The 23814-nt window shown below is 40.2% G+C and overlaps 3 protein-coding genes across 5 annotated transcripts in view; 2 read left to right on the top strand and 1 right to left on the bottom strand.

Annotated features, from left to right (window-relative positions):
* Positions 1-547: 547 nt before the first annotated feature.
* On the top strand, positions 548-5179 carry setd4 (SET domain containing 4). The gene is made up of 12 exons (XM_038732538.1): positions 548-774; positions 901-996; positions 1348-1385; positions 1714-1802; positions 2089-2325; positions 2646-2705; positions 3029-3158; positions 3360-3534; positions 3674-3752; positions 4136-4216; positions 4322-4445; positions 4552-5179. The coding sequence occupies exons 1-12, from the start codon at positions 699-701 to the stop codon at positions 4726-4728; spliced, it is 1362 nt and encodes a 453-aa protein (XP_038588466.1). The 5' UTR covers positions 548-698; the 3' UTR covers positions 4729-5179.
* Positions 5180-6107: 928 nt separating this feature from the next.
* cryzl1 (crystallin, zeta (quinone reductase)-like 1) lies at positions 6108-12473 on the bottom strand. 2 transcript variants are annotated; one of them, XM_038732570.1, is made up of 13 exons: positions 12251-12473; positions 11570-11647; positions 10485-10557; positions 10317-10361; positions 9944-10012; positions 9199-9332; positions 8830-8941; positions 8578-8598; positions 7909-8007; positions 7642-7748; positions 7289-7394; positions 6993-7038; positions 6108-6278 (listed from the first exon to the last, which is right to left on the bottom strand). In XM_038732570.1, exons 1-13 carry the CDS (start codon positions 12314-12316, stop codon positions 6182-6184), a joined length of 1053 nt encoding a protein of 350 aa, XP_038588498.1. In that variant the 5' UTR covers positions 12317-12473; the 3' UTR covers positions 6108-6181. The 2 variants fall into 2 exon arrangements, with proteins under 2 accessions (XP_038588498.1, XP_038588499.1); XM_038732571.1 differs by lacking the exon at positions 8578-8598 and having other exon boundaries at positions 12251-12471.
* A 1485-nt stretch (positions 12474-13958) lies between these two features.
* itsn1 (intersectin 1 (SH3 domain protein)) overlaps positions 13959-23814 on the top strand; it is a 51432-nt gene continuing 41576 nt past the window's right edge. The window contains exons 1-5 of one of the 2 annotated variants that reach the window (XM_038732568.1): positions 13959-14136; positions 21225-21283; positions 22653-22745; positions 23392-23455; positions 23649-23809. In XM_038732568.1, coding sequence (XP_038588496.1) covers positions 21256-21283; positions 22653-22745; positions 23392-23455; positions 23649-23809 — 346 coding nt within the window. In that variant the 5' untranslated portion in view covers positions 13959-14136; positions 21225-21255. The remainder of the gene's footprint in view (positions 14137-21224; positions 21284-22652; positions 22746-23391; positions 23456-23648; positions 23810-23814) is intronic. The other variant, XM_038732569.1, reaches the window with a different exon arrangement.

Below are 23814 nucleotides of genomic sequence, written 5' to 3'. Positions count from 1 at the left end.
ATTATAGCCACACATTTGAGAGAAACTTCGCTTTGCAAGGCTGCAACATCACACACACATCTTCCATGTATTATGCACGCACTGGAAAGTTATATTAAACTTTGCAATTGGATTTAGCAGTGAGGAAATACTCCTGAATTTAGCCCAAAATCACTGTCATGCACCTTAGAGACTTTTATTGGGCATATTCAGAAGGAAACAGAGTGATTTTCGATTTTTTATGACATTAATTTCAGGGAATTTCTGATTTTTCTTCTTGTAAATTTCACACTTTCATCTACGATTTTTTGAAATATGTGAAAACACTTAGGAGAATTCAATTATAGACTACAGATGGGCTACATCTAAGAAACTATCCCGTTAATTAATTTAGATTCCTCTCTAAAATCCCTGAGGCTGCAGGGCTCGCTCTCTGAACGTAATGCTGTTGTGTTCAGAACTTCATTGCAACCGCAGGGAAGCAAATCAGGATGAAATCTAAACACATGTTATGAAGCGGTGTGTATTAATATCCTACTTCTCATCATTAACACTGGCAACAGACCTCTGTAGGGTAACACCTATCCACCTTTCGTAGTACGGGTTAACCGGGAAGTTACACCCGACGTCACAAAGTTACTCCTGAAGTTACCTGGATAAGCCAGTTACCCCGCTTCGTAGTACAGGCCACAGGAGGCATTACAGATCCAGGTGGGGTCATGAGGGGTTGCAGGCATCGGGCTGGAAGAGCTGCGAGGAAGAGGAGGCAGAAACAAGAAAGTCTCATCCAGTCAGGTATAAACCAATTTACTGCTACATGGTTGCTTTATAAAAATGTTCAGTACTGTCAAGTGTTTCAGCACAGACCGGTCTCTCTTCTGGTCTCGCCCATCACCAGTCTGTTTACCTCTGTTTCTTCAGTTTCTCTGTGTCACCATCTGCAGTATGTGAAGCTATTGAAATTTCTTCACCAACGGGGATTCACCTCAACGCTGCTGCAGCCAGCCCTCTTCACTGGTACGACTCAACATACAGTACAGAGCTGTTACATGATTTGCTCAGAGAGAAGTAGCATCTGCACCAGAGTCAGCACCATATTTGTATGAAGACACGGGTTTTGCTGAGTTCTGGTTTGCAATGTGATGTTTATACGAACATTCAGATGTGACAACAGTTAGTTGTAACAACTCATGATTGACAGGTACAGCAGCGAGTCTGATTCTCCATATTCTGCCACTTAAGAGCAGCCTTTGACTGTGATGTAGAAAAGATCAGATAAACATTCACTGCCTCCAACATTTATATAATAACCTGACTGATTGATTGAAGTACCGACTTTGTGCGTGTTTGTTGCTTCATGTAATCCAGACACAGGCAGAGGACTGCAAGCTCTCAAGACCATAAAGGTAAGTCATTTAAAATGCAATTGTGCATCTGATTAATTAAACTACCTCACAGTAATAACCTAAATATACAGTTTCTATTGTCAGAGAAAAACAAGTTAACAATCACAACATTAAATATTTATGAATAAGGCTGGCATTACTCTATATTTTTCTGTACAGGTGTGCACATGTGCATGTATATGCAAGTATAACTATCTGCATGATAACTAAATCAGACACCTCTAGTCAGCCAATCATATAATAACATAGCATGTCTTTTGTTTGATTATTTTCTTGTGGCTTTGGGGTGGTTACAATCTTTCTCTTTGTATGTCTTTTCCTCTGTCAGCCTGGCCAGCTGGTCATTTCTCTGCCAGAGTCCTGTCTCCTCACAACCTCAACTGTTCTGGACAGCTACCTGGGACAGTATATCAAGAGGTACACACACACTCACATATTCATACACAAGTGAAACTATTTAAAATATCAGAATATGCAAATATCAGCTTTTGCATTAAATCAGCCCTGCAATAACTAATACTTTTTTAAAGCTTCAGTGTGTTACAGAGGTGTTGATTCAACTTTGGTAGTTTGTGTTTTTGTCGTACTGAATTGCGTTATAGCAAATGAGTATGTAACTATGTTTCCAGACACAAAGTGGATAAGCCAAGGGTCTAGAGGTCAGACTCTGAAGGGTTGACTGGCATTATTTTTGTCTCTCCAGCTGGAAGCCCCGCCTCTCTCCTCTGTTGGCACTCTGTGTCTTCCTGGTGTGTGAGCGGCACAGAGGAGAGGCCTCCGACTGGTTCCCTTACATCAACGTGCTGCCTACCACTTACACCTGCCCCGCCTACTTCACCGATGATGCCATGGCTGTTCTGCCTGCCAGTGTGCGGCGACGGGCTTTGGAGCAGAGGGAGGAGGTGCGAGAAATCCACTCCTTTAATCAAGACTTCTTCAGGTGAGTCTGGTACACGGCACACTGAAACGAGTTGTTCAGGTTATTTGTAAGAGTAACCAGTGGGTTCAGACTTGACTGGCAGAGCAAAGGTTACTTGCATATTGCAAAAGATTACTTGCAGAGATTTTGTGACCCATGATAATCTTCTTTGCTCTTTGAAGCTGTTGTTTTACAACATTTCTTCCTTTATTTTAACATACAAGTATAAACATGGTGCTTGAAATTTATCTCAATACATTATAATTCTTCAAAAATGGCCAGGAATGTCAGTAACGTCCCAAGCTGTGATTTGAGATGAAAGTGATATATTCTTGATCCAGATCCCTGCAGCCAGTCCTGAGTCAGCCTGTAGATGAGGTGTTGACATATGAAGCATTGAGGTAAGCACACACACGCATTAAAAGTTGAATATAGGCCTTTCCAAAATCTTGACAGGTATGCAAAGTTTCTCTAGTCTTAACATTTTAGTCAAATACATTTTCAAGAAAGCAGGACTTTTCTTAGTGGTACTTTATTATAAGTTGTGTCTGACAAAATCTCTTTGTCCACTAAGTTAGAAAAAGCTTTCAGTCCATTTACAATTTATTCATTTTAGTATGTGTTTGTATCTTTTTAAATGGAAAATCATTGATTATCAATTCACTACAATGGTTTATGGCAAGTGTATCTGTCTGATTATTAAGCTGTTGCCCTCCTCCACTAGGTGGGCATGGTGTAGCGTCAACACACGCTCTGTCTTCATGTCCCACCCATCCAACGACTTCCTGTTTGGACAGGATGTTTATGCTTTAGCTCCATTTCTGGACCTGCTCAATCACCGCCCTGACGTGCAGGTAAGCTTCAACACATAAACACTTCACTATATGTAAAAGCACTCAGCAGATACTGTAGATGTAGCCTAATTATCTTCCCATTTCCTTCATAAACAGAATGTAAAATGACCTCGTCTGCTTCCTGAGCAGAGTTTTAAATGAACGATGGAGAGCCAGTAATGAGTTTTCATAAATCTCATCATAATTATGTTATGTCCTCAGGTAAAAGCCAGTTTTAATGACGTGACAAGATGTTATGAAATCAGGAGCGTTTCCGGGACACTCGGTTACCAGCAGGCCTTCATTAACTATGGTTCCCATGACAACCAGCGCTTGATGCTAGAGTACGGATTTGTCGCCCCGTACAACCCCCACAGTGTGGTCTATGTGGAAACAGGTGAACTGCAGCAGGAAAGCCTATCAATTTGAAAAATGTAGTAATCTGTACTAATCTTTTAAAACTTAAAAGTGTATCTTAATGCTGAATAGCTTTTGATTGGACATTTGTTTGTGTATGTTTCACTGTGGTCCCGCAGATCTCCTCTGTGACGTTTTAAAAGGTGACAAAAGTTTGGATCAGAAGATCAAGTTTCTCAGAGAGAACGATTTCCTTCAGTAAGACTGTCATTCACAGTGTTCGTTTTATATTTTATATTTTATATGGTTTGTCTGTAAACTGTGTTAATAGCTCTACAAGACGCTTTTATTATTTCTATTATAGTGTTTCAGAGGAACCAGGAGGGATGTTGAAGGAACACTCCTCCAGTTTTTTGGAAGCACATAAAAGCCTGTCTTGCCCAGTGTAGTAGCAGTTCCCCTGTGTGTCCAGTCTTTATGCTAAAATAGATATCCAGAACTATCTCTGTGTTGCACACAGAAATTTATTAAAACTAAAAATATATAATAAATATTATTAAACTATAATAAGTCTAAAGTAGGATGCATTAAATCACTCCAGGTCTTTCCTTCCGACTCAATTTATTCTTTCTCCCTGTCAGTAATCTCACTTTGGCCAGTGAAGGTCCCAGTTGGAGGCTGATGACGGCTCTCAGACTGTTGTCTCTCCCACAAACACTGTAGTAAGACGACACACACATACACAATCATGTGTATATCCACCTGCTTTTTTTGTCCTTTGTCAGTGTCTACAGATACAATTATTTATTTGATGTGTTTATTTTCAGTCCCCACTGGAAGGCAGTGTTGCTCGGCCAGGTGGTGAGTGAAGAGAGAGAGGAGTGGAGCGTCCAGACAGCTAACGCTCTCTGTCAGCGGCTGCTACATGACACAAACAGAGCTCTGGATAAGGTGTGTAAATGTGCACACACACACACACACACACCCCACCAAGTGTCAGACTATTTTTCCAGTAATGCAACACATGACCGGATTTTATTTTGCTCTGTGCCTTTAGATCTCCCACCTCCTCCAGCAGTGTGACCAGTCAGTCAGGGAGCAGCTAGATGTGGTAAAGTCACTGCGACAGGAAGAGAGGTGCATCCTGGGAAGCTGCCTTCAGGCACTGGAAGGCACACTGAGACAACCAGACGAAGTGTTGTCATGCCATCCTGATGATGACACTGTGAGCTGACATTTGATTGGTGCTCTAGCCTGCCAGTCTCCAGAAGAATTAAGGTTATTGTCTGAACTGGTGATGCTGGACAGACTTTATGTTCCTGATCTGCTTGTCGACCAGTATGGCTGACAGTGGCAGCAGGATTGCCTGGCGTCCTGTAACCACAGGGTCACAGGTTGATTCCAGGCATGCTGAACAGTGAGGCTGTCATTACCACCATCAACTGAGCCAAGTGAAGGTCAAAGAGACGGTGCGCTAGAATTGCTGTAAACAAACTGGACTCAGGTAAGACAGATTCATGTGAAAACAGAGTAGAGAAGACGACAACACTGACTGGAAACTGGAAACATCACTAACTGGCGTGGGATGTGCACAGCACAGGACCGGAGGGCTCTGCAGCGGGGGATTAAAACTGCTCAGAAGATCATTGGTACCCATCTCCCGAGCATAAGTGATATCGGTGAGGTGCCTACGTAGAGCCCAAAGGATACTAAAGGACAGTACCCACCCAGCCACAGCCTGTTCACCCTGCTACCTTCTGGGAAGAGAAGTTTCTGCTGCCACGCCACCAGACTGCAGAGCAGCTTTTCCCCCCAAGCTATCAGACTCTTAAACTGTCATTCATCCTCAGCACTGCTCCAGTGATGATAGTTTATTTCTGTTTACCATTTTTCATAATTGATTCTTTATTAATGTATATTGTCAGAAGAGTTACAAAACTCAGTTTCACTCTATAACTTGTTATATTGTGACAATAAACCTACCTACCTGACACAGTCACGTTGTCTCTTTATTTTTCCAATTAACAGATCTGTAAGGTTCCTGATCATATCCATTGAGGGGTTGACAACTGCAATATTACACAACACCTTCTATGACAGCTACGTAAATTGGAAATTGTTCCTGTTTATATTGTAATTTGGATGACTTTTCTGTATTTACATACAACAACTCCCTCAAGAAATCAACAGAATTGCAGTCATCATTTTTGACAAAATGTCTGTTTATTGAGTCAGATGAAGCATTGTGTATTCTTAAAGAAACATAAAGTAACGAACAATCACCAGACAGGGTGTAATGTGGGTTGTGGTCTCGTAGCATGACAGCCTTATGAAATTATACATGTTCAGAAGTTAGTTAGAAATGAAATTTCCAAACTGTGTCTGAATGTGGTCATAGGTGTCTGTATTTGATGGAAAGACAGTGGCTTTTCGGTTAGAACATTGATTCTTCCTGCAGTTTAAAGTCAAGCAGGAAACTAACCATAGCTGTTAACGTGAGTATGTTTTCCTCAGGGTTAACCCAGAAAGGCGACAGGTTCGTCATGATGTCTGCTTGTGTATCACGTGAAGCATGCTGCCCATAAAAACAATTAAGTGAAAACAAAGACAGTCTGTAATTGTTCACTTGCTTTATTAAACACTTGCAGAGGGAGGTGACCCCAGGTGAATGTGTGAATGTGTTTTGGTCAGAGTTGAACAACCGCCTTTTGCTTCTGGTGACGCTGGACAGCCTCCATGGCAACTGTGGCTTCATAGAGAGGGACCGCCTCCTCAGGTTGGGGTCTGGAGAGGCAGATTGAAACCAGACAGACAGACCAACAGATTACATTTGATTAAGTTATACTACTGTATACAGTGGGCTGTAATTCCATATATTGTGCTTGCAGTTTTGGTGGAGCTAATGTGACTGAAAGTAAGAAGTGTCTGCAGTGACAAATGTATGTAATGGTCTTAAATCTATAAACTCCATTATGAACTGTGTCAGGTCTTAAAATCTGATTTGGGGGACACTATTGAGCACTAAAATATAAGCAGGGAGTACATCTTTAAATTGATAACTAGAGGCTAGAGAAAATACACTATATACCACAGACCATCTGTACAGTCCTTTTTCTCTTATTTTTAAAATTGCACTTCACAATGGAGGTCCCCCAGAAACATAAAAATGGCCCCAAATCATGTTTAAGAACCACAATTATACAAAAGAGATGAGAAAGAGACCTATCTTGTGATGTAGTCTAACCTTTCTACGAGGGAGCATTACTGCCAAGAAATACTGAATGTATTTTAAGGTTTTTACATTTGATCAAACTGAATATCCATGTTTCCTTCGTCCATCCTGATAATTGTCATGTATTGATGAATTTGTGTGACACCGGAATTTGTGTGACACCGGTATTCGCCCAGGGACACACAGGAAGTCTTGCCCACTTGCGTTTTAATGTGATGGACCGCTACAACACTACTAAGTGGTTGCTTGAGATGTGTTTGAGTTACCTGAGTACTCCGGCTGACATCTTCTCCACAATGTCCTTCAGAATATCTGATACAAGGCTGTTAAGGAGGGAGTGGTAATGTGCCTGATCATTTATATTTATTTTAATTAATTTAACCAGGTAAATTCATTAAGATAAAATGTCTTTTTCAAGGGCCAAGAAAGGCAGCAGGATAGCATTGAAAGTTACAAGGACACAAACGGCAATATAAAACATTTAAAAATACACATTTTCCAAGATGCATCATGGATCTTCATGTGCATGTGCTTTAGATTACACACTGTGAGGAAAGGATACGGAGGTATCGCCCTTGCTGAGCTGATGAAGTCGTCCACACTTCGTGGTTGAGGAAAGTCACACAGGCTGATTTTAAGTAAAGAAATCTGCAATCTGGAGGATCCAACTGTAAAAATACATAAACAACTGCTGTTGAAAATGGCATACGTTCACTTTGAACTTCTGTATTCAGCTGTACTAAATTAGAACAATAATGATAATACTTAATTATTTAATACAATACTTATTTTTGTCTATAAGGACTAGATTTAAGCTGTCACATATTCAGCGTCTTAACTGGATTTTGGAATTCTAAAATAATCAATTTGAAGTAATCACTGTACGATGCAGCTTTTACTCTGACACTGACTCACCTGCAGGTCTTTGTGGGACGTGACCCAGTGCCCCCCCACTCCCAGCGCACTGATAATATCATGTTTGTGTGGGAGTAGCTCTGACTCCTCCTCATCTTGGAGACGCACTACACACACAGAGGCACACAAACACACAGGAAAATGTTCTGGGTTGATCTAAAGTGCCATTCAGGAGCCTCAGAGCACACTGCCAGATGTGATGACCATTTTTACAATCATACGCATGTTCAACAAGACAGAAATTCAGACACAGTAAAATATGTTCACCTCCAGAATCTATGACTATATCCACTCCCAGTCCTCCTGTCTCCTCCAAAACCACTGGCAGCAGGTCTGATGAGCCGTTATACACTGGAATAACCTTGGCTTCACACACAAAGACAAATATGGTCAATAATACTTTTTAAAACCTGCTGACTGAGTTTGCAATTCTACTCCTGTGTGCACAAAATATCTCGGAAGCTCATTTAAGTTGCAAAGGCTGCGATCTGAATATTAACCACATGGTAGCAGCAGGTTTTAGACAGAGACTTTCTCAGAATCAGAATCAGAATGAGGTTTATTGCCAGGTACATTTTCACATAGTATACAAAACAATACACTAATTTTATAATATTTTTCTAATTCTAATGTTTTAAATTCAATCTCCCTTTTACAACCTTTACTTAGAATGAGAAAATAACATATAACATATCTTGGGGTTCGCACAGCTCAGCTTAAATGTTAACTCTGTGACTAAATGTGTAAACAATACAATCTGATAAACTAATTGTGGTGATTTGCCGTACACCGGAATCATCCTGCCTTCAGACAGACAAGGAATACACAAAGCGATAAACCTACAGCTCATACTGATTAATCCAACAGCTGCAGGAATGCAAGGACAAGCAAGGAAGCAAGTCAGTTAGAAAGACAGGAAGAAAGAAAAGATCTCACCTACTAAAGGATCCTGAACACCTGAGGAAAATATGAAGGGGAGGAGAAAGAAAAGGAGAAAAGAATGGAAGCAACTTCAAAAAGGAGTGAAAGAGGGAACAAAAGTGATCAGAAAAGAAGAGCTCCATCCCTAAAATAAGTGCTGTGATTTTGTTGAAAATGCATTTGAAAACACTCCAGAGATTGGGCTGAAAGCCTTTACATTACAAACACTGTTAAGGATTTAAAAAGGCTTTGAAAGCCTGTACATACCAACACTGGGCCGAAGCTGCTCCAGGAATGTGTGTTTTTGCGGTGAGTGTGATGTTGTCAGAACCTTCACACCGTGATAACAAGCTAACTGGATGCACATAAGGCCAAAAGACTGAGGAAGGAGAGGAAATGGGAACATTACACTTTCATGCACACTGAGATTTAGTAGAATTCTTAAAATGCTGAAACATTTTATGTCTTAATTAGATGCTTTTAAAAGTAGAGAACGATCGGAAACACGTGCTGCAACACAAGTCTCTGGATGGGTCCGTCCTGGGTGATTGTTGCGGTTACATGGTGAGTATATTCCTCCGCTATGTCACCCAGACGTCCAGTTCTTTGATATATTGTATTTGTTTTTTTACATACGCTTGCTCCATCCATGACCAGGAGTGTGTGTCCGGCTGCCATGCGAGCATGTGTGTGTAGAGCAGTGTAAGCACAAACACCGTCACGCAGCGCTCCGGCAACACACACCGAGCTGAGCTTCTCCGGCTTCTGAACTGGAGAAAAACAGAAACACTCAGATGAGCTTTCATTATGCGTTCATGACCTCACAATTTTCAGCTCTGAGAGAGAAGATTCAGATGTGTATATAAGCATATGATAAAATATAAGTTTTCCCCTTTATAAGTTGCTTTCAAATGGTTTTCCTACCACCTACAAAAACAGCATACTCATGTTCTCTTAAAAATTTAGTCAGACAGAATCTACAGGTGTAAGAGGGGGGCAGTCTGTGCACTTAAGGTGCTTTATGCTTCTTTCAAACTGCAGACACCATTTTCTTTTAGTTTTTGAAGTGTATGAAGTGAAGATAAAAGGCTGACAAAGAACACTCTGTGCCTGCTGTCTGTTAGGGCAGAGTGGAGCAGCTGAGAACGGTTTGACCTTTCAGATGAGAGGATGTGACCTTTTTTGTGAGCCGACTTGTCACACAGACAACACAGTGAGAATCAAGGAATCTTTCTTTAGAATATAAATAATATGTGTTGGGTCACTGTGTTGTGAGAATGTGTGTTTGATGATAATAGCAGGTGCTTGTCGCAGGAACAAAGTGCATCCTATGCAACCTGCGTTTGTGTGAGTGAGTGTGCATGCGTGTACAGTATGCTACCTAAAAAATATTCATCTATGTCAATGTGATCACAGAGTCCAGAGCAGGGAGAGTCCAGAGGCAGAATACCTGGAAAGGGAAGGTTGAACACAGGACACTGTATTTAGGATTAAGTCAAGAGGTTTTTGTTTTAGTAGAATCAGATCCGACAACGTTACAGATATTGATAAAATTTAACTTATTAATTTAGATGTGAGAGCTGGGAATCACTGAACTATCACCAAGCTCTAGTTATTGTAAATGATTACTTATCAGATATTGGCAACGTTTTCTAATCGTCCACACAGTTAAAATCACCTGCTCCATCGTTCACAAACAACCACTGTCAGAGTCAGAAGGCATCTCCTAGATCAGATAAATAAAAATGTCTTACCTACAACCTCATCCTCCGGCTGGAAGAAAGAGACGTCGTCGGCCACTGCAGGAAATAACGAACAAACCTGTTAAACTTTCTATGAAGGCATCCCCTACTAATCACATGTATGACTTTTAAACAATCATGTGGCAACATCAAAAAACTGTGTGTGTTAGCGTTTACAACCTCGCATGACGACCCCGGCCACCTCTCTGCCAACAGGTGTGAAATCTCTCTGGATCCCCATGTCAGCAAGCAACTGGAGCACAGGACAGATAGAGAGAAGAGGAGTCAACACTGATCACTACAGTCGTACAAGGGGTGATGTATTTAACCATCTCATTTCAGTTTAATTTACTGACCTTTACTGGGACAGAAGTAGTGCTGAATGATTTAGAATTTTGACTGAAATTTAAATTGCAATATGCTTTGGGATTTTAGGGGAAATGATCATTTTTACATCATTATTCTCATTTTCATTGAAAAACATTAAAATGAATTATTGTGTGATTTTTTTTGCGGGGATCTGTACCAAACAAAGATGCTTTCGTAAGTCTCAAGAATATGATGTCGGCCAGGATCTAAGCAGCATGACAATGTTTAATTTTAAATGCTATAATGACACACATGCAACCTTTAACAAATTGCAGCAGGACATCTTGGGATTTCGTTAAAATCTTTCCGATTAATTGTTCAGCCCTTCATGAAAGTTAAGAAACAACGTTGACACAATATAAGTACAGTTCAGTTCCAATCAGCCTCTCAGCTGTAAGTGGTGGGTAAGGATATAACATGTCAGTTCCAACAGATCACAGACAGTAGAAGCCTGAAGCTGAATGTATGGACACGCACGGTGTTTGGATAAGATAACTGATCAAATATGAAGATTTTCAAATGTATTTGAACGATTACAACATTTGATACTGCACTTAAAAGTTGCATCTGGATCACCTTACTTTTATATGAATCAAGTCCTCCATAAACTATACTACTATAACTACTCTTTTGACCCTTTTGTGATTTTTGAATGTTTTATCTTAAATAAAGCTTTGCATGATTTTGTCTTACCTTTCTTGTCTTTTACAGACTCATAACCGCAAAATGTAATTCATTTTTCTGTGTCCAGAGTGCACATCTGAGAGAAGTTTAACAACTCTCATTGGACCATCGTGACCAATAATTTATTGATTAATAGATGATACATTTTTCTATTTTGCCTTGGTTTGCAGATGTCTGATTACTTAAAAGTCGTAAAAGTCGTGCACACATACCTTGAGGTCCAGTGGGCTGAGCCCACATGCCTTTACCCGAACTCTGACCTGATGGCTGCCTAAAACCTCTGGAAGAGTCTGGGGAGACACAAATAGACACAAACTGTCACACAGAGAAACGGTGCTTGAAATCATGATGCACTGTAACCTGGTAGGCAGACAGTCAGACATGTTAACATCCGCTGCACAGACAAAAGTCAAACACAAACTGTTTCTTTAATAAGAATCGATTTAATAAGGAGATGGACACACGAAGACAGATTGTATGGTATACATAATAGATGCATTTGATGCCTATAGTTAGCAATCAATCAATCAGCACTTTCTTCTCTAAACACTGTAACAGATAATATATTATGGATACTGGTATAAATTATCTGTCAAACAAACACTTTTAAACTAATACACTATCAAAGTTTGCAATTCAGTTGGCAAAGTGACAAACTACTTTGTGACTGATGGCTTGAAGCTGTATAAAGATGCTGGAGAGGTTTCAGCTACATACTACTCAGCATGGTTTCTACAGAGCCACAGTTTCAAACATGCAGAATAGCAGATCTGCACAATTCCTTTGTTTTTCCTGATCTGATGCATTAGTGTGTATAACCGTGAAAAGTGGCTTCTACTGACCAGCGACAGCATCCACCTGCACAGACCCAGACAGACAAAACACAAACTCACCGTTTCCTGAATAACGAACTTGAACTCAGCATCACTCACAACAGCTCGGCAGTATAAACCTTTCATTCTGTTTTACCTTTAATGTATGCAGAGATGCAGCTACAAGATTGCAAATATAAACAATCTGCTAAACAACTGTCTTATTCATATATTATGTATTTCCAGTAGAAGAAACTTCCAGTTGCTGCTAAACTGACTAGCTTGAGTCAGCTGACCTTCTTCTTTGGTGTTTACATTTTTTGCTTGTGGTGCTAAAACTATTACAATACCGCCCACTACTGGATGTTATGTATTAGCACAGAAGAAAAAGTAACCGTTCATGACCAAATGAATAAGCTAACAATTTAAAAACATAAATGTATTCACATTTCTTTCATTCACATTTAGAAATTGGCCTTCATCAGCAAAGCTCTGAATTCAACGATCATATTTGTGACCAATGTGCAATCATGTGCAATCAATCATGCGTAAAACCACAGATAATTCTTGAACAGATGAACATTTAAAAACTTTCCTTCTGTTTGTCTAATTATTGCAAGGACTGTGAATTTACATGATTTACATATTCACTTAAATTCCATATTTACTGTGTCTGTTCACATTTGACATACTTTAACTTCCACGATGTTTTCAAATTCAGAATTCTTGTTTATTGACTTTTTTTAGTTTAGATTTTTTTTATGTGTAGGCCTTTTTATATACAGTCTATGGTCTAGGCCCATTCAGTGGCTATGTCTTCAGTTTTATGTGTGTAAAAACGAATCACTTTGTGGATGACGTAGTTCTGCTTTATATAATTTAATTTGGCTGTTAAGTGTCTTACCTTGTGCACTTTTAGACTGGTGGTCTCCTCATAAGTTTTGTATCAGTTCACCCAGAGAAAGATTATCTGAAAAGTGGGAATTGTATCATGTTTGTTGAATTGGCTTTTTTTCTTTTTTTCTGGGAGTATAGGCTAAACTTTGTGTTAATAAGTGGGCAAAAAGGGCTCAGATTAGGGGCGTCACGATACACATAGCTCACGAAATGTGACGATGCACAGTATTGGGTTCATGAGAATAAAAATGAGAATTTAAAAGTATTTTAAGGAAATATTCAATGCTGAAATATTTGGGTGGAGGTCTAGGGGTTCTTTCCCCAGAAGATTTTGAGTATTAAATTTCGTGCGTCAATATAAAGTGGAAATGTTTTTATTTTTATAAAGAAAAACACAAAAGGTGGGAGATGACAAAAAATATAAAAATATAATGGAACATAAAGCAGTAATCAGTAGCTTGTTTTGTTTTTTTTGCACAATGCACATTTGTTTCTTCTATATTTAAATTGCATTGCACTTTTTCTTTTTGTTCAAATAAGCCTTTCTCAAAGCATTTGTTATTTAACATTTCTTGTTGCAAGCACAACATTTTTAAACAAATGCTTGTCAGCAGTGTCCCCAGTGTAAATGACATCTATGTCTAAACGTCTGGTAGCTTTACTGTATTTACCTTTCATCATGGATCAAAGATTTACCATTCCCAAAGAGATGCACGTTAGTCCTGCTTATAATAAAGGGCAGTTTTAATCCATACTGTATGAATTAATCCCATCCCTTCACTTCACTGTATCCCTGTGATCCAGACAAACAAACGGTTTCTAAGTTATCGCGGGGGTTTGCATGATGTCATCATATGTCCTATGACATCTCGCGATATGTCAGTGGCGTTACCCCCATTTTCCAGCTGTCCCTCAATCGGTCGGGATTTCGGAACCAACGGGAGGATCGCCGGAGAGGGATTTGGTGATAAAAACAGCTCATTCTGGGAGAAGATACAACATTATATGGCCACATAAATACACAACGAGCTACTTTATCCAGCATTTCACAATGGAAAGTGAACTATGAGGTAAGGGCAGAGTGTAGTAACGTTATGTGTGGTGTGAAAGAATGTCCCTGAGCGGGCTGACGTTAGCTTCTCACTGGTTAGCCTGCATGCTAGCTGCATTGATAACGTTACCTCTGTTAGCGCGGCTAGTTGGTCATCTTTACCCGGTGTAGCCTGCTAATATCAGCCTCTAGGTGTGCTATTAACCTAGTCTAGAAGGTGTCTTTATATTGGTCTCTGTAACAAATCCAGGGTGACATGAAATTGGAAGAAGATGCAATCCAGCCGCTACAACTACTATTACTAACAGTTAGCCAGTATGCTAATGTTAAATCATTGCATCTGCCCTGCAAGACTGTGACTTGGAACATTTTAGTGGTGTTGCTTATGGGTAAGCTTATCTCTCTAGTAGCCGGATGGGTAGAGACGAAGATGACGAATCAGCAAGGTTGCTGCAAGGTGCTCGGGGCAGAGAGCGACTTTCTGGGTGGAGGTTTGCTCAGTTAGCCTGGCGTTTGCTGACATTAAACCTGATGTTTAGTCACAGCTGGACTGTCGAGTCAAAACAAACCTCCAGGTACCATATGATCTGTTTAAGAAAATGCAGACGGGGTTGTTGAGCGAAGCAGGAAGTCGCCAGGAAGTGAGGATGAATTGACACACAGCGACCTTTCCTTTTGCTGTAATTGCTCCTTCCAGAGAAGTGAGCGCACTCATCCTGCATTATCGTTGATGTGTTAACTTTAAGCGTTTTGATTGGTCAGGCTTAGCAAGCCCTATCACTCAGGACTGGTTTACATGCAACGTGGAAGCTGACCAGGCCCACTTAAAAGGTGGGAACCCCATATCCAGTGAGTTATAAAGTGCACTAACATTTGGATTAAAGTACTCCAGGCTTTAATCCAGCACCAATGTTGATTCTAATCTGTGTGGTTTTGAAGAAGAACCCGGTTCTAAAGTACAAAGACACATTTGCATGCAGTGTCTGATTTTCATAAGCATTTCATGGAGAGAACACACCTATAAATAATAACAGCTGTTTTGCATGAGACTGGCAAAATGCAGTGTTGGGTACCTGCCTGTTTGTCATTCTAAGGGGTGGCGACACTCACCTTTGGTGTGAGAGACCAGGGTTAAATTCCCACCAATGTGTCCCTGAGCAAGACCCTTACCCCTCGTTGCGCTAACATAGCAATTGTAAGCCGCTTTGGATGAAAGCATCAGCTAAAATGTAGTGTAAAAGTGAGTCTTCTGTCTGTGCCTAGCAGCCTTATCAGCTTTTGTTGCTATACAAAGCTACTTGATCCATAATAAGGGTTGTTTAGGTAGATTACCTTCTGTCATCTGAAAGTTGTTTCTGATTTGTTGTGAGCCAGCTTTGCTTAAATTCATGTGCCCCCTCTAAACCTAAAACAATTTAGGTCTGTGTGACAAATCGTATACATCCAGTTTTATTAATATAGTTAATTTAGATGTACACATTTGGCAGTGTTTGTACATTTCACGCCAACACATTTTGTTGACTATTAAAGGAAGTTTTCTTTTCCTCTCAAGAATCAGGGATCTGGAGCCGTACTAACAACAATCCTTTGGGGTAATGAAATGGTCAGGCTTCTTTTGGTTCTGCGACTCGCCTTGACTGTTTAGTTTTAAGAGATGTTTATTTTGATACTTATATCATGAATGGACAGATTTACTACTGCAAACCTGTTCAAGGTTAAACAAAATGTCACATGGTGAATTTATGCTGTATTGACTTTTTTCTTTGTAGTATGAGCAGGAATATTACCCTAAAGGGTGGGTTCACACCTAAAGGTCCGGTTCCAGGATCGAGCAAATCTGAGGATGTTAGATTGTTTAAATTTTCCATCTGGTCTGGGTTTCGTTCAAAAAGGCAAAATTCAAACAGTCCAGAAATTGTAAACAAAAGTTTGATTACTGGCCATACTGTCAGCGACTAAAAAAAACAGACCCCTCCAAATAATACTTACATCATACTAATACAATACTTTGATGTTTTTTAACTTTCACGTGACACTGCTCAGCAGAACGGTGGTTTCCGTTCTCTTTCACTTTGTGGTCGTATATTTTTAATACCTTAGTTTTCTTATGCACCTTATCTAGTGATTGAGAAACGTTCTCTTCAGCTCAAATATTCAGGATCACTTGGTCGTTATTCCAGGTTTGCCCCTTGCAGGTCAACATTTTGTTAGCAAACGCGCTGCTAGTTAACCGGAACAGGAAGATAAAATGTTTTTTAACCAATTTAACACATTCAATAGTATGCTTCTTGTTATTGGTTTTGGTTATTCAAATGGTGATCCCGCCAGAAATAAACCGCTTCAGAGGTCACATGACAGCGGTCTGAGACCACCCCTTCGAGGCGGACAAGCGAACGGTTGTTTGGTTTGCTCCAGAGTTCGAGTCCAGTGTTCACGGCAACCCAAATGAAACTCACCAAGGGGGTAAACGCTCCAAGATCAGGTTCAACCGGACTAAACAAGGCTGGTGTGTGAACCCGCCCCTTTGATTCCCCAGCGCAGTGCTTCACTTAACCTCGTTACCATCCAAGGCTTTGTGGTCCTTGCTATCAGTTATTACATTGTGATAGATGTGCTGTGGCTTTTGGAGGAGGGGGCCTGGGAGATGGATGGAGTGATGAAGGAGGAGATGATGGTCTGTGTGTGCATGCTGGGATGTGGGTGGGTGTCCTCTCACCTCTCAGTCTTCACCACTTAACATCAGTGCGAGAAGAATGTGTTTCCTGAGAGGGAGAGGCAGAGCTTAGGGTCTGTGTCAGAGGGCGTGTTGTTGAGAGCCAGTGTTTCTTTAGTGTGTGAGTGAGAAACAGGGAAACTGTGGTGTGTGTTTGTGTGTGTGTGTGTGTGTGTGTGTGTGAGGCAGGGGGTGTGCTAAATGCAAATACATGTGTGTGTTTGTGGGGGTGGGATGCTGCTGCTGTGAAGAGGCTGCAGATATTAATACCAACATAATCATTGTTTAGCCATCCATACAAGATGCAAAAACTGCAAATGTTTTTTAAATTTAATTTAAATGCACAGTATGTAATTTTCTGCCTGCATACCTTGATTAAAATGACAGATTTCTCTAGGTTTGAAAATTGTTGGAAACATTTTGGAAAAAAAAAAGGCAAGTTTATTTGTATAACACATTTCAACAACAAGGCAATTCAAAGTGCTTTACCTAAAACATAAAAGCAACATATAAAAAGAATATAAACATTTTTATATTTATTTTAAATAGAAACATGTAACTAGACTAGTCATTTTTAGACATTTTAATGTGGATAAGTTGCATAGTATATCTTTAATTATCTGTTAACCCTTTATATGTTTTTCAAATGAATCAATTGATGGTTTAGTCTAAAATATTAATAATGAAGAGCGCCCTTCAGAATTCACCCCAGTCACAAGTGAAATGTTTGTTATCTTCACATTTTCTTAAAGCTTAATTTGCAGTGAATTTAAATGGTGGAAACCAAGGAAATCTTCTCATTTTACTTTCTAAACCAGTCAGTAATTAATTTTTTTCTGCCACTCAACTAATTGATTGATTAACTCATTATTTCTGCTCTACTTCAAACAAACAATGGGGCGCCAGGTGCCTGAGGATTGAGGGTTTTACTCAGCACAATTAACTAAATGAACAGTTATTTTGTGGCGTCTTGCACTTTCTGGGCCAATTTTGATGTTTGGCGTTACCTTTTATTCCTGTAGCTAACACAATTTAACTTTATGTTATGTTGATATTTACAGTAAAGGGCACAGCTGAATGTTATGGAAAAATATCTTCCCTCTCCTCCTCTGTGAGAGCAGAAGTAGCTGGAGGAGCAAGCAATGGATAACGAGATCGAAACAAACAAGATAAATCAGGCTTTGTGGATTTATAAGAATTATAATTTTCTCCAAGTCTCTCAAATTTTTGTCAGACTTTAAAACTTTAATTATAACACTTGAAGAAATGATGCCTTACCTCCCGAGAAATCTCTCCGATATGATTCAGTTTTGACTCAGTATGATATGAATTCATTACAGGCATCTCAATTTTTTGATTTCCTTGCTTTTTCTTATTACATATAAACCTGATGCTGTATGGTCAGCTGCATTTCCCCCTCTGTGTTAATAAAAAAGTGTTATTTATGAAGCACCAGCAGATTAAGAGAGACTCACAATGGATGCAAGAATCAGTCATTTTTGTGATTTTAAACATGCTGCAGTGACCTTAGACTACCTGACTATTTCTACACTACTCTGATTGAAAGAAACATGTTCACTGAGGGAAATCACTAAGACAGAAGTCCGCTTGAGGGAAATTGGAAACACTGCACATTTCAGAGTAAGGCTATCAAATATTATACGAATATTAGCCTGTATTTTCTTGGAGTGATCCAGCATTGTGACATCCGCCGCACAGAGCATCAGTTAGTGTACAGTTTTCCCAAATTAATCCATGGGAGAAGGGAAAGGGGGACATTGGAGGGGGTCAGCGGGAAAATGAGGGGGAGGGACAAAGAGAGAAGCGAGTATGAACCCTAATCTGTATCATGTTCTGTAGCCGCCTTTAGAGAGTTCATATGTGTTGTGGGGGGGGGGCTTAAACTGGCATCTGCCACAAGCCTTGATAACAGACCTACACTCCACTTACATCCCAATGCTCTAATTACACAGACTAATCCCCCGGTTACAATGCATGTTCACAGGGAGAACCGAGAGACAAACGGCGCCTTTGTCATCAAGTACACACCGATGACAACGGAAATAGATGGAAGACTGCTGCAGTTAGTTTGCTTTGGTCTGAGGCGCTGTGATAACCTGGTGCTGGGAAACAGAAGTCACTTTGATTCACAAGTAGCTTATCGTTCGGACAGAGTTTTGTCAACCTGACATCTCGGTCGATTTTGGCAACATGAGAAGTAAAAGTAAGTCTTGTTCTAATTCCTGTAACTTCACCTAAGGGTAACGTTGAGCTCTCTGCTGCAATTCAGCTCCTCTGTGTTCGGTCTGGTCAATAATATATAAAGAAACAGGAGCATGAGTGCCTCAAACACTTTTTTGTTTTTGGGGTAATTCTTCTGCAGTCAGTTCAGAGCATATTCTCACTAAACTGACGTGCTTTTACAAACAGTCATCTTGGGGTTAGTGTATTGGTGCCTCTGGGGTATAAATGTGTCATCTGAGTAAATAAGAAACAGAGGAGCAAATGCTCCTAACTTTAAAGAAGTTTAACAGAGTTTACCCGCAGTTTGATCGCTCCCAGAGCAGACGAAAAAATCTGTAGTTGCTCAACTGCTTCAGTATTTCTTCAGTGGCAGCAATGAAAGTGTGTGTTTGTGTAGGGTGGGCTTTGTTCGTCTGACCTAGTTAAGCTGGTTACTTTGTCCTGCCGCTCTGATGATAATGGGACACACACACACAGTACTTCTACACCCTTCAATAGGCCAAGGACAATTTCCTACTGAAGAAATAGTCTCAGCGAAAATGTCCACAGCAACAAAGACACACATTGAGTTTCTTGATAGTTTGAGGACTCAGTTCATCCACCTCTATTATATTATGCTGATGGCAAAGATACTAACAAACCACGTGATTTGGGTGAGCTGACCCTTTAGATGCGTTTCTCCTCATCCCTTAGCAAGAAACCGAGATTTTTTGTTTACATCACACTGGGGGGGAAAAAAAAGTCAGCATCCCACACATACACCCTCTGTAAGTTCGTGACTGTTTCAATGAGTGTCAGATTGTTGTTGGCCACAGGGATACAGGGGAGGGAGGCAGGTCTGGATCTGATTAACATACCTCTACTACAGAGGTATGTTATACCCACACATAAGGATGTGATATTGCGAGGGTGTAGGGCACAGTTTTAGTTCATATGTTTTTTAAACAGGTTAACCTTGAATACCACAAAATAAGTAGCTCAGTCCATAAAGATTAGGCTGGTAACCGTAGGGTCGCCGGTTCGATTCCAGCTCTGACCAGAGTTGTGGAGCGTGCACTGGTAGCTGGAGAGGTGCCAGTTCACCTCCTGGGCACTGTGGAAGGTGGCCTTGAGCGCCTTATGGGATTAATAAAGTATGTCTTCTTCTTCTATACAATCTTGTCAATAACATTAAATTCTATTAAAAGAAAACTAAAGGTCTGTCCCAAGACTTAACTTTTGAATAATCTTCTTAAGGGAGTGATTTTTATGTTTATAGATGTTTCATCCAACGAACATTGTGTGTTTTCAGACAAACCCGTCATCTTGAACAGTAATTCCCTGCTGTTGCTGTTTTGGGGTGTCTTTTAGTTTCCCGTTTGTATAGCCTGAAAGAGAGATTTTAAAAAGACTCCAGTGGAGCTTTTTATGGGCCAACAGCAGAAAACTGTTGTTCACTGTGGTCAGCTCCCGAGTGAGAATGTGTGTAAATGAGTGAGTGTGAAGCAGAGTGGTTTTTGAAAACAAGCATGTATGCTCAGGCAGCCTGCCCTGCATAAATAAAGGTTTGCTGCCCTGTTGACATGCACAAGCATGGCTGACATGGTCCAGTCCCCTGTGAACTGGCACTAGTCTGAATACCAGATGACAACAGCAGATTGAGGTTTTCATTGTTTTTTCACAAGGACTAATCTAAAACGTATTAAAAAAAAACATGCTGTATCCCTTATTGAGAGCCACTGTGTTTATTTGCTTTGTGCTTTCGTGTTTGTCACTGATTTAAAACAGACCTTTAAGGTACAGTACGTGGCTCACTGGGCTGCGGAGCAAATTAAAATTCACAGCTTCAGCATCAAAGGACAGCAAAGTGGAAAATTAACTCCAGGCTCGTGCTGGATAATCACATCTTCTGACTTGAGTTTTTCTTCTGTATCAGCACCTTTGACTGGTGACCAGACAGTATTTGGTCATTTTTTATATGTTAAGCATACAGTTTAGACTGCTGACCTTGGTGACAAAACCTAACCCCTTCCCCCTATGACATTTTTAATAAGAAGTGGTAAATTATTTGTTATATTACTGCATTATTGAGCAGTTGAATGCTCAATGAGGTGGGATAAGAGATAAGTCAGATAAACCCGTCATCTGTTTTTCTAAATGTGTTGTTGCAGGTGTCGTGTAGTGCAGAAGACTGAGTGAACCATGGCACAGTTCCCCACCACATTCACAGGTCAGTAAGTGTGTGTGTGTGTAACTGGCATGAAAGATAAGTTGATGTTTAATTTTTTCCTCTCAGAGCTGACAGCTGCGAGTCTTGTGAGTAGTTTGATAAAGACGGCACCACAATGTACTCTTAATCCACTAGAATATTCCACCAATGCATTAGAAGATGAGCCACAGCTTCTTAATCTTCATTAATCCACTTTCATTTTTCATAACCAGGTTTACATCCACACACATCCCTCAAGATTATTCATAAATCTAATTGTCAAGCAGATAGAATTACTTCAGCGGTGATGCAGAATAAAAGTCATAAGAGATACTGTAGTCGTGGAAACCTCCAACATTAAAAGGATGATGCTCCAAAGTCGGTCATCTTCAGCTTACCAGAATTCCCCTAAATGGGAAAAAATGACATGCATAAGGACGTGTAAGCAGATGTAGGAGATGTCAAAACAACAATTTCCACATTTGAAGTCTGTGGTTGGTGCTGTCAAAGAGAGACTGGGGGAAGGCACACAGATGGAGACAAAGGCAGACTGCCTCCAAACGCCTAAAAACCACACATTGGGGGATTTGTCAGACTATAAACAGATTTGTAACAGTTAGATTCAACATAATTCATACTTGCCTCTGTGCTGGATGACGACCAGCCCCTTCAAACCGATGTTTTTCAGTGTTTCAGCTAGAAACGACTATGGCTGAACGAGGGCACGACTCCCAGCGAATAATGTGTCTAACATCAAAATATTGATGTTGTCAATATATAGTATTGGACAAGTATAGTTACCATTTTGACAGTTACTGTATCCACAAAATATGAACGCTTATTAATGGTTGCTGTGTGGCAGAAATATCCAAGCTACTTAAAGACACGTGAATAAGCATATTATCTAACGTTATTAACGTTTCTGTCAGCAGCAACTGTTCTTGCATGTGTCAGCATGATTCACTGAAATTGCCAGTAAATGGCCAGGATGGAGCCGTCAGTTACAACTAAAGGGGACCACTTCTCTTATTGACTACGTTCCTGAATGACTGTAATTGGTTAAAAAAAACAAAAACAAAACTAGGATTTTAGAGCGTAGAGACAAAAAGACCAGTAAAGCTAGTGATGCTTGCCACGCGCTGAGCTTTCTAAAGAAAGACAACAGTCTCTGACTCTTAAGTCTTTCATCCATTTGTCCTGATTTTCTTGACACTCTTTCAACTCGTAAGTGTCACTAAAAGAAACAGGAACTGAAACTCTTGATCTATGCATTCTTCTCATGCCTGCTTTTTCTCCCCCTTCCCGTGTCTGGCTTTGTCTTGGCCTTCGGGTTTGGTGTTTGACCTGTAACTGTGTGTGTGTGTGTGTGTGTGTTTCTTTTGTGCGTTAGGTCCAGATGTGTTTCTGATCTCAGTGGATGAGAGAGCCAAATATGATCAGCAGTTTCACAGCCTCTCTCCGACTGCCGGGGGTTACATCACAGGTAACGTGCCCTTTCTCTCTAAAGGGTAAGGTAACAGGACATGAACAACATGAAGGGTTCCCAGAGTTTGGCTGTGTGGTGCAGAAAACAGAATCTGAGATTTAGATTAAGAAAAGTTAAATTTTAATTTTACTGTTCAATTTCAAATCACAATGTGCCTCACAAATTCAGTTATTTTCACCCAAATATTTAATTCATGCTTTTGAAACCCATAATCTGCTGATATGTTGTGGTATTAAATGCTCAATAAGTGAAGCTTGGTAGTGCTACTGGTGACTATTATTTTCATTATGGCTTTAATCTGCCATTATATTAATCGTAATAGTATATTTCAGTAGCTTGTTTTGTCTAACAACAGTCCAAAACCCAAACATATCTGGTTTACTATCAGAGAGGAGCACCGAATGTTCTTAACAGTAAAAGTGAAGTATTGGCTTTTTACTTAAATGATTAATTGTCTTTCAATATTATTGCTCATTTAATTTGTTGTCCGTTTGCTGATTAATCGACTAATCATTTCAGCGATAGAGCTAAGTTGTGTTTTGTGAACTAATAGCATTATTTATATTCCCCACCTGTTCCAAAGTGGTCTTTCTGTTTGGATCAGTACTGAGATCTCACATCCTGTTTCTGTTTGTCTGTCAAGGTGACCAAGCCAGGAACTTCTTCCTTCAATCAGGACTGCCCCCTCCCATCCTGGCCCAAATCTGGTGAGTCACATAGCCAGGAAGTTACGACTAGCTCACAGTAATATGAAATACCAAGTTAAATAATTTCATGACTTTAAAAATCACATATGATGCCTTTTGGCACTTGGTTTAGTATCAGTTAACTTAAGATTATGACTTTTCTTGTCTAGCAATGCATCATCATTCTAACTTTTTCCCCTTTATACCTTTTAAGGGCTCTGGCGGATATGAACAGTGATGGTCGTATGGACATCCACGAGTTCTCCATCGCCATGAAACTCATCAAACTTAAACTCCAGGGTCACCCTTTGCCTTCCACGCTTCCTCCCAGTATGAAACAACCCCCACTGCCTTTACCCCCGCAGACCGGCTTTGGTAAG

The sequence above is a fragment of the Micropterus salmoides genome, unplaced genomic scaffold (genome assembly GCF_014851395.1).
Source record: "Micropterus salmoides isolate LMB-PRFRI ecotype aquatic unplaced genomic scaffold, ASM1485139v1 Ms_hic_scaffold_2, whole genome shotgun sequence".
Taxonomy (NCBI): domain Eukaryota; kingdom Metazoa; phylum Chordata; class Actinopteri; order Centrarchiformes; family Centrarchidae; genus Micropterus; species Micropterus salmoides.
This window is presented reverse-complemented; position numbering and strand designations above follow the sequence as displayed.

Bases quoted from the DNA above. Each gene is read 5' to 3' on its own strand.
- setd4 (XM_038732538.1), top strand. From the start codon at position 699: ATGAGGGGTTGCAGGCATCGGGCTGGAAGAGCTGCGAGGAAGAGGAGG. The intron at 3,159-3,359 runs GTAAGCTTCAAC...TTATGTCCTCAG, and splicing joins ATCACCGCCCTGACGTGCAG to GTAAAAGCCAGTTTTAATGA. The intron at 3,753-4,135 runs GTAAGACTGTCA...TCTCCCTGTCAG, and splicing joins AGAGAGAACGATTTCCTTCA to TAATCTCACTTTGGCCAGTG.
- cryzl1 (XM_038732570.1), bottom strand. From the start codon at position 12,316: ATGAAAGGTTTATACTGCCGAGCTGTTGTGAGTGATGCTGAGTTCAAG. The intron at 8,942-9,198 runs GTATGTAAAAAA...CTCCTTCCTCAG, and splicing joins TGGTCATGGATGGAGCAAGC to TCTTTTGGCCTTATGTGCAT. The intron at 7,749-7,908 runs GTGAACATATTT...CTGTGTGTGTAG, and splicing joins TATAGTCATAGATTCTGGAG to TGCGTCTCCAAGATGAGGAG.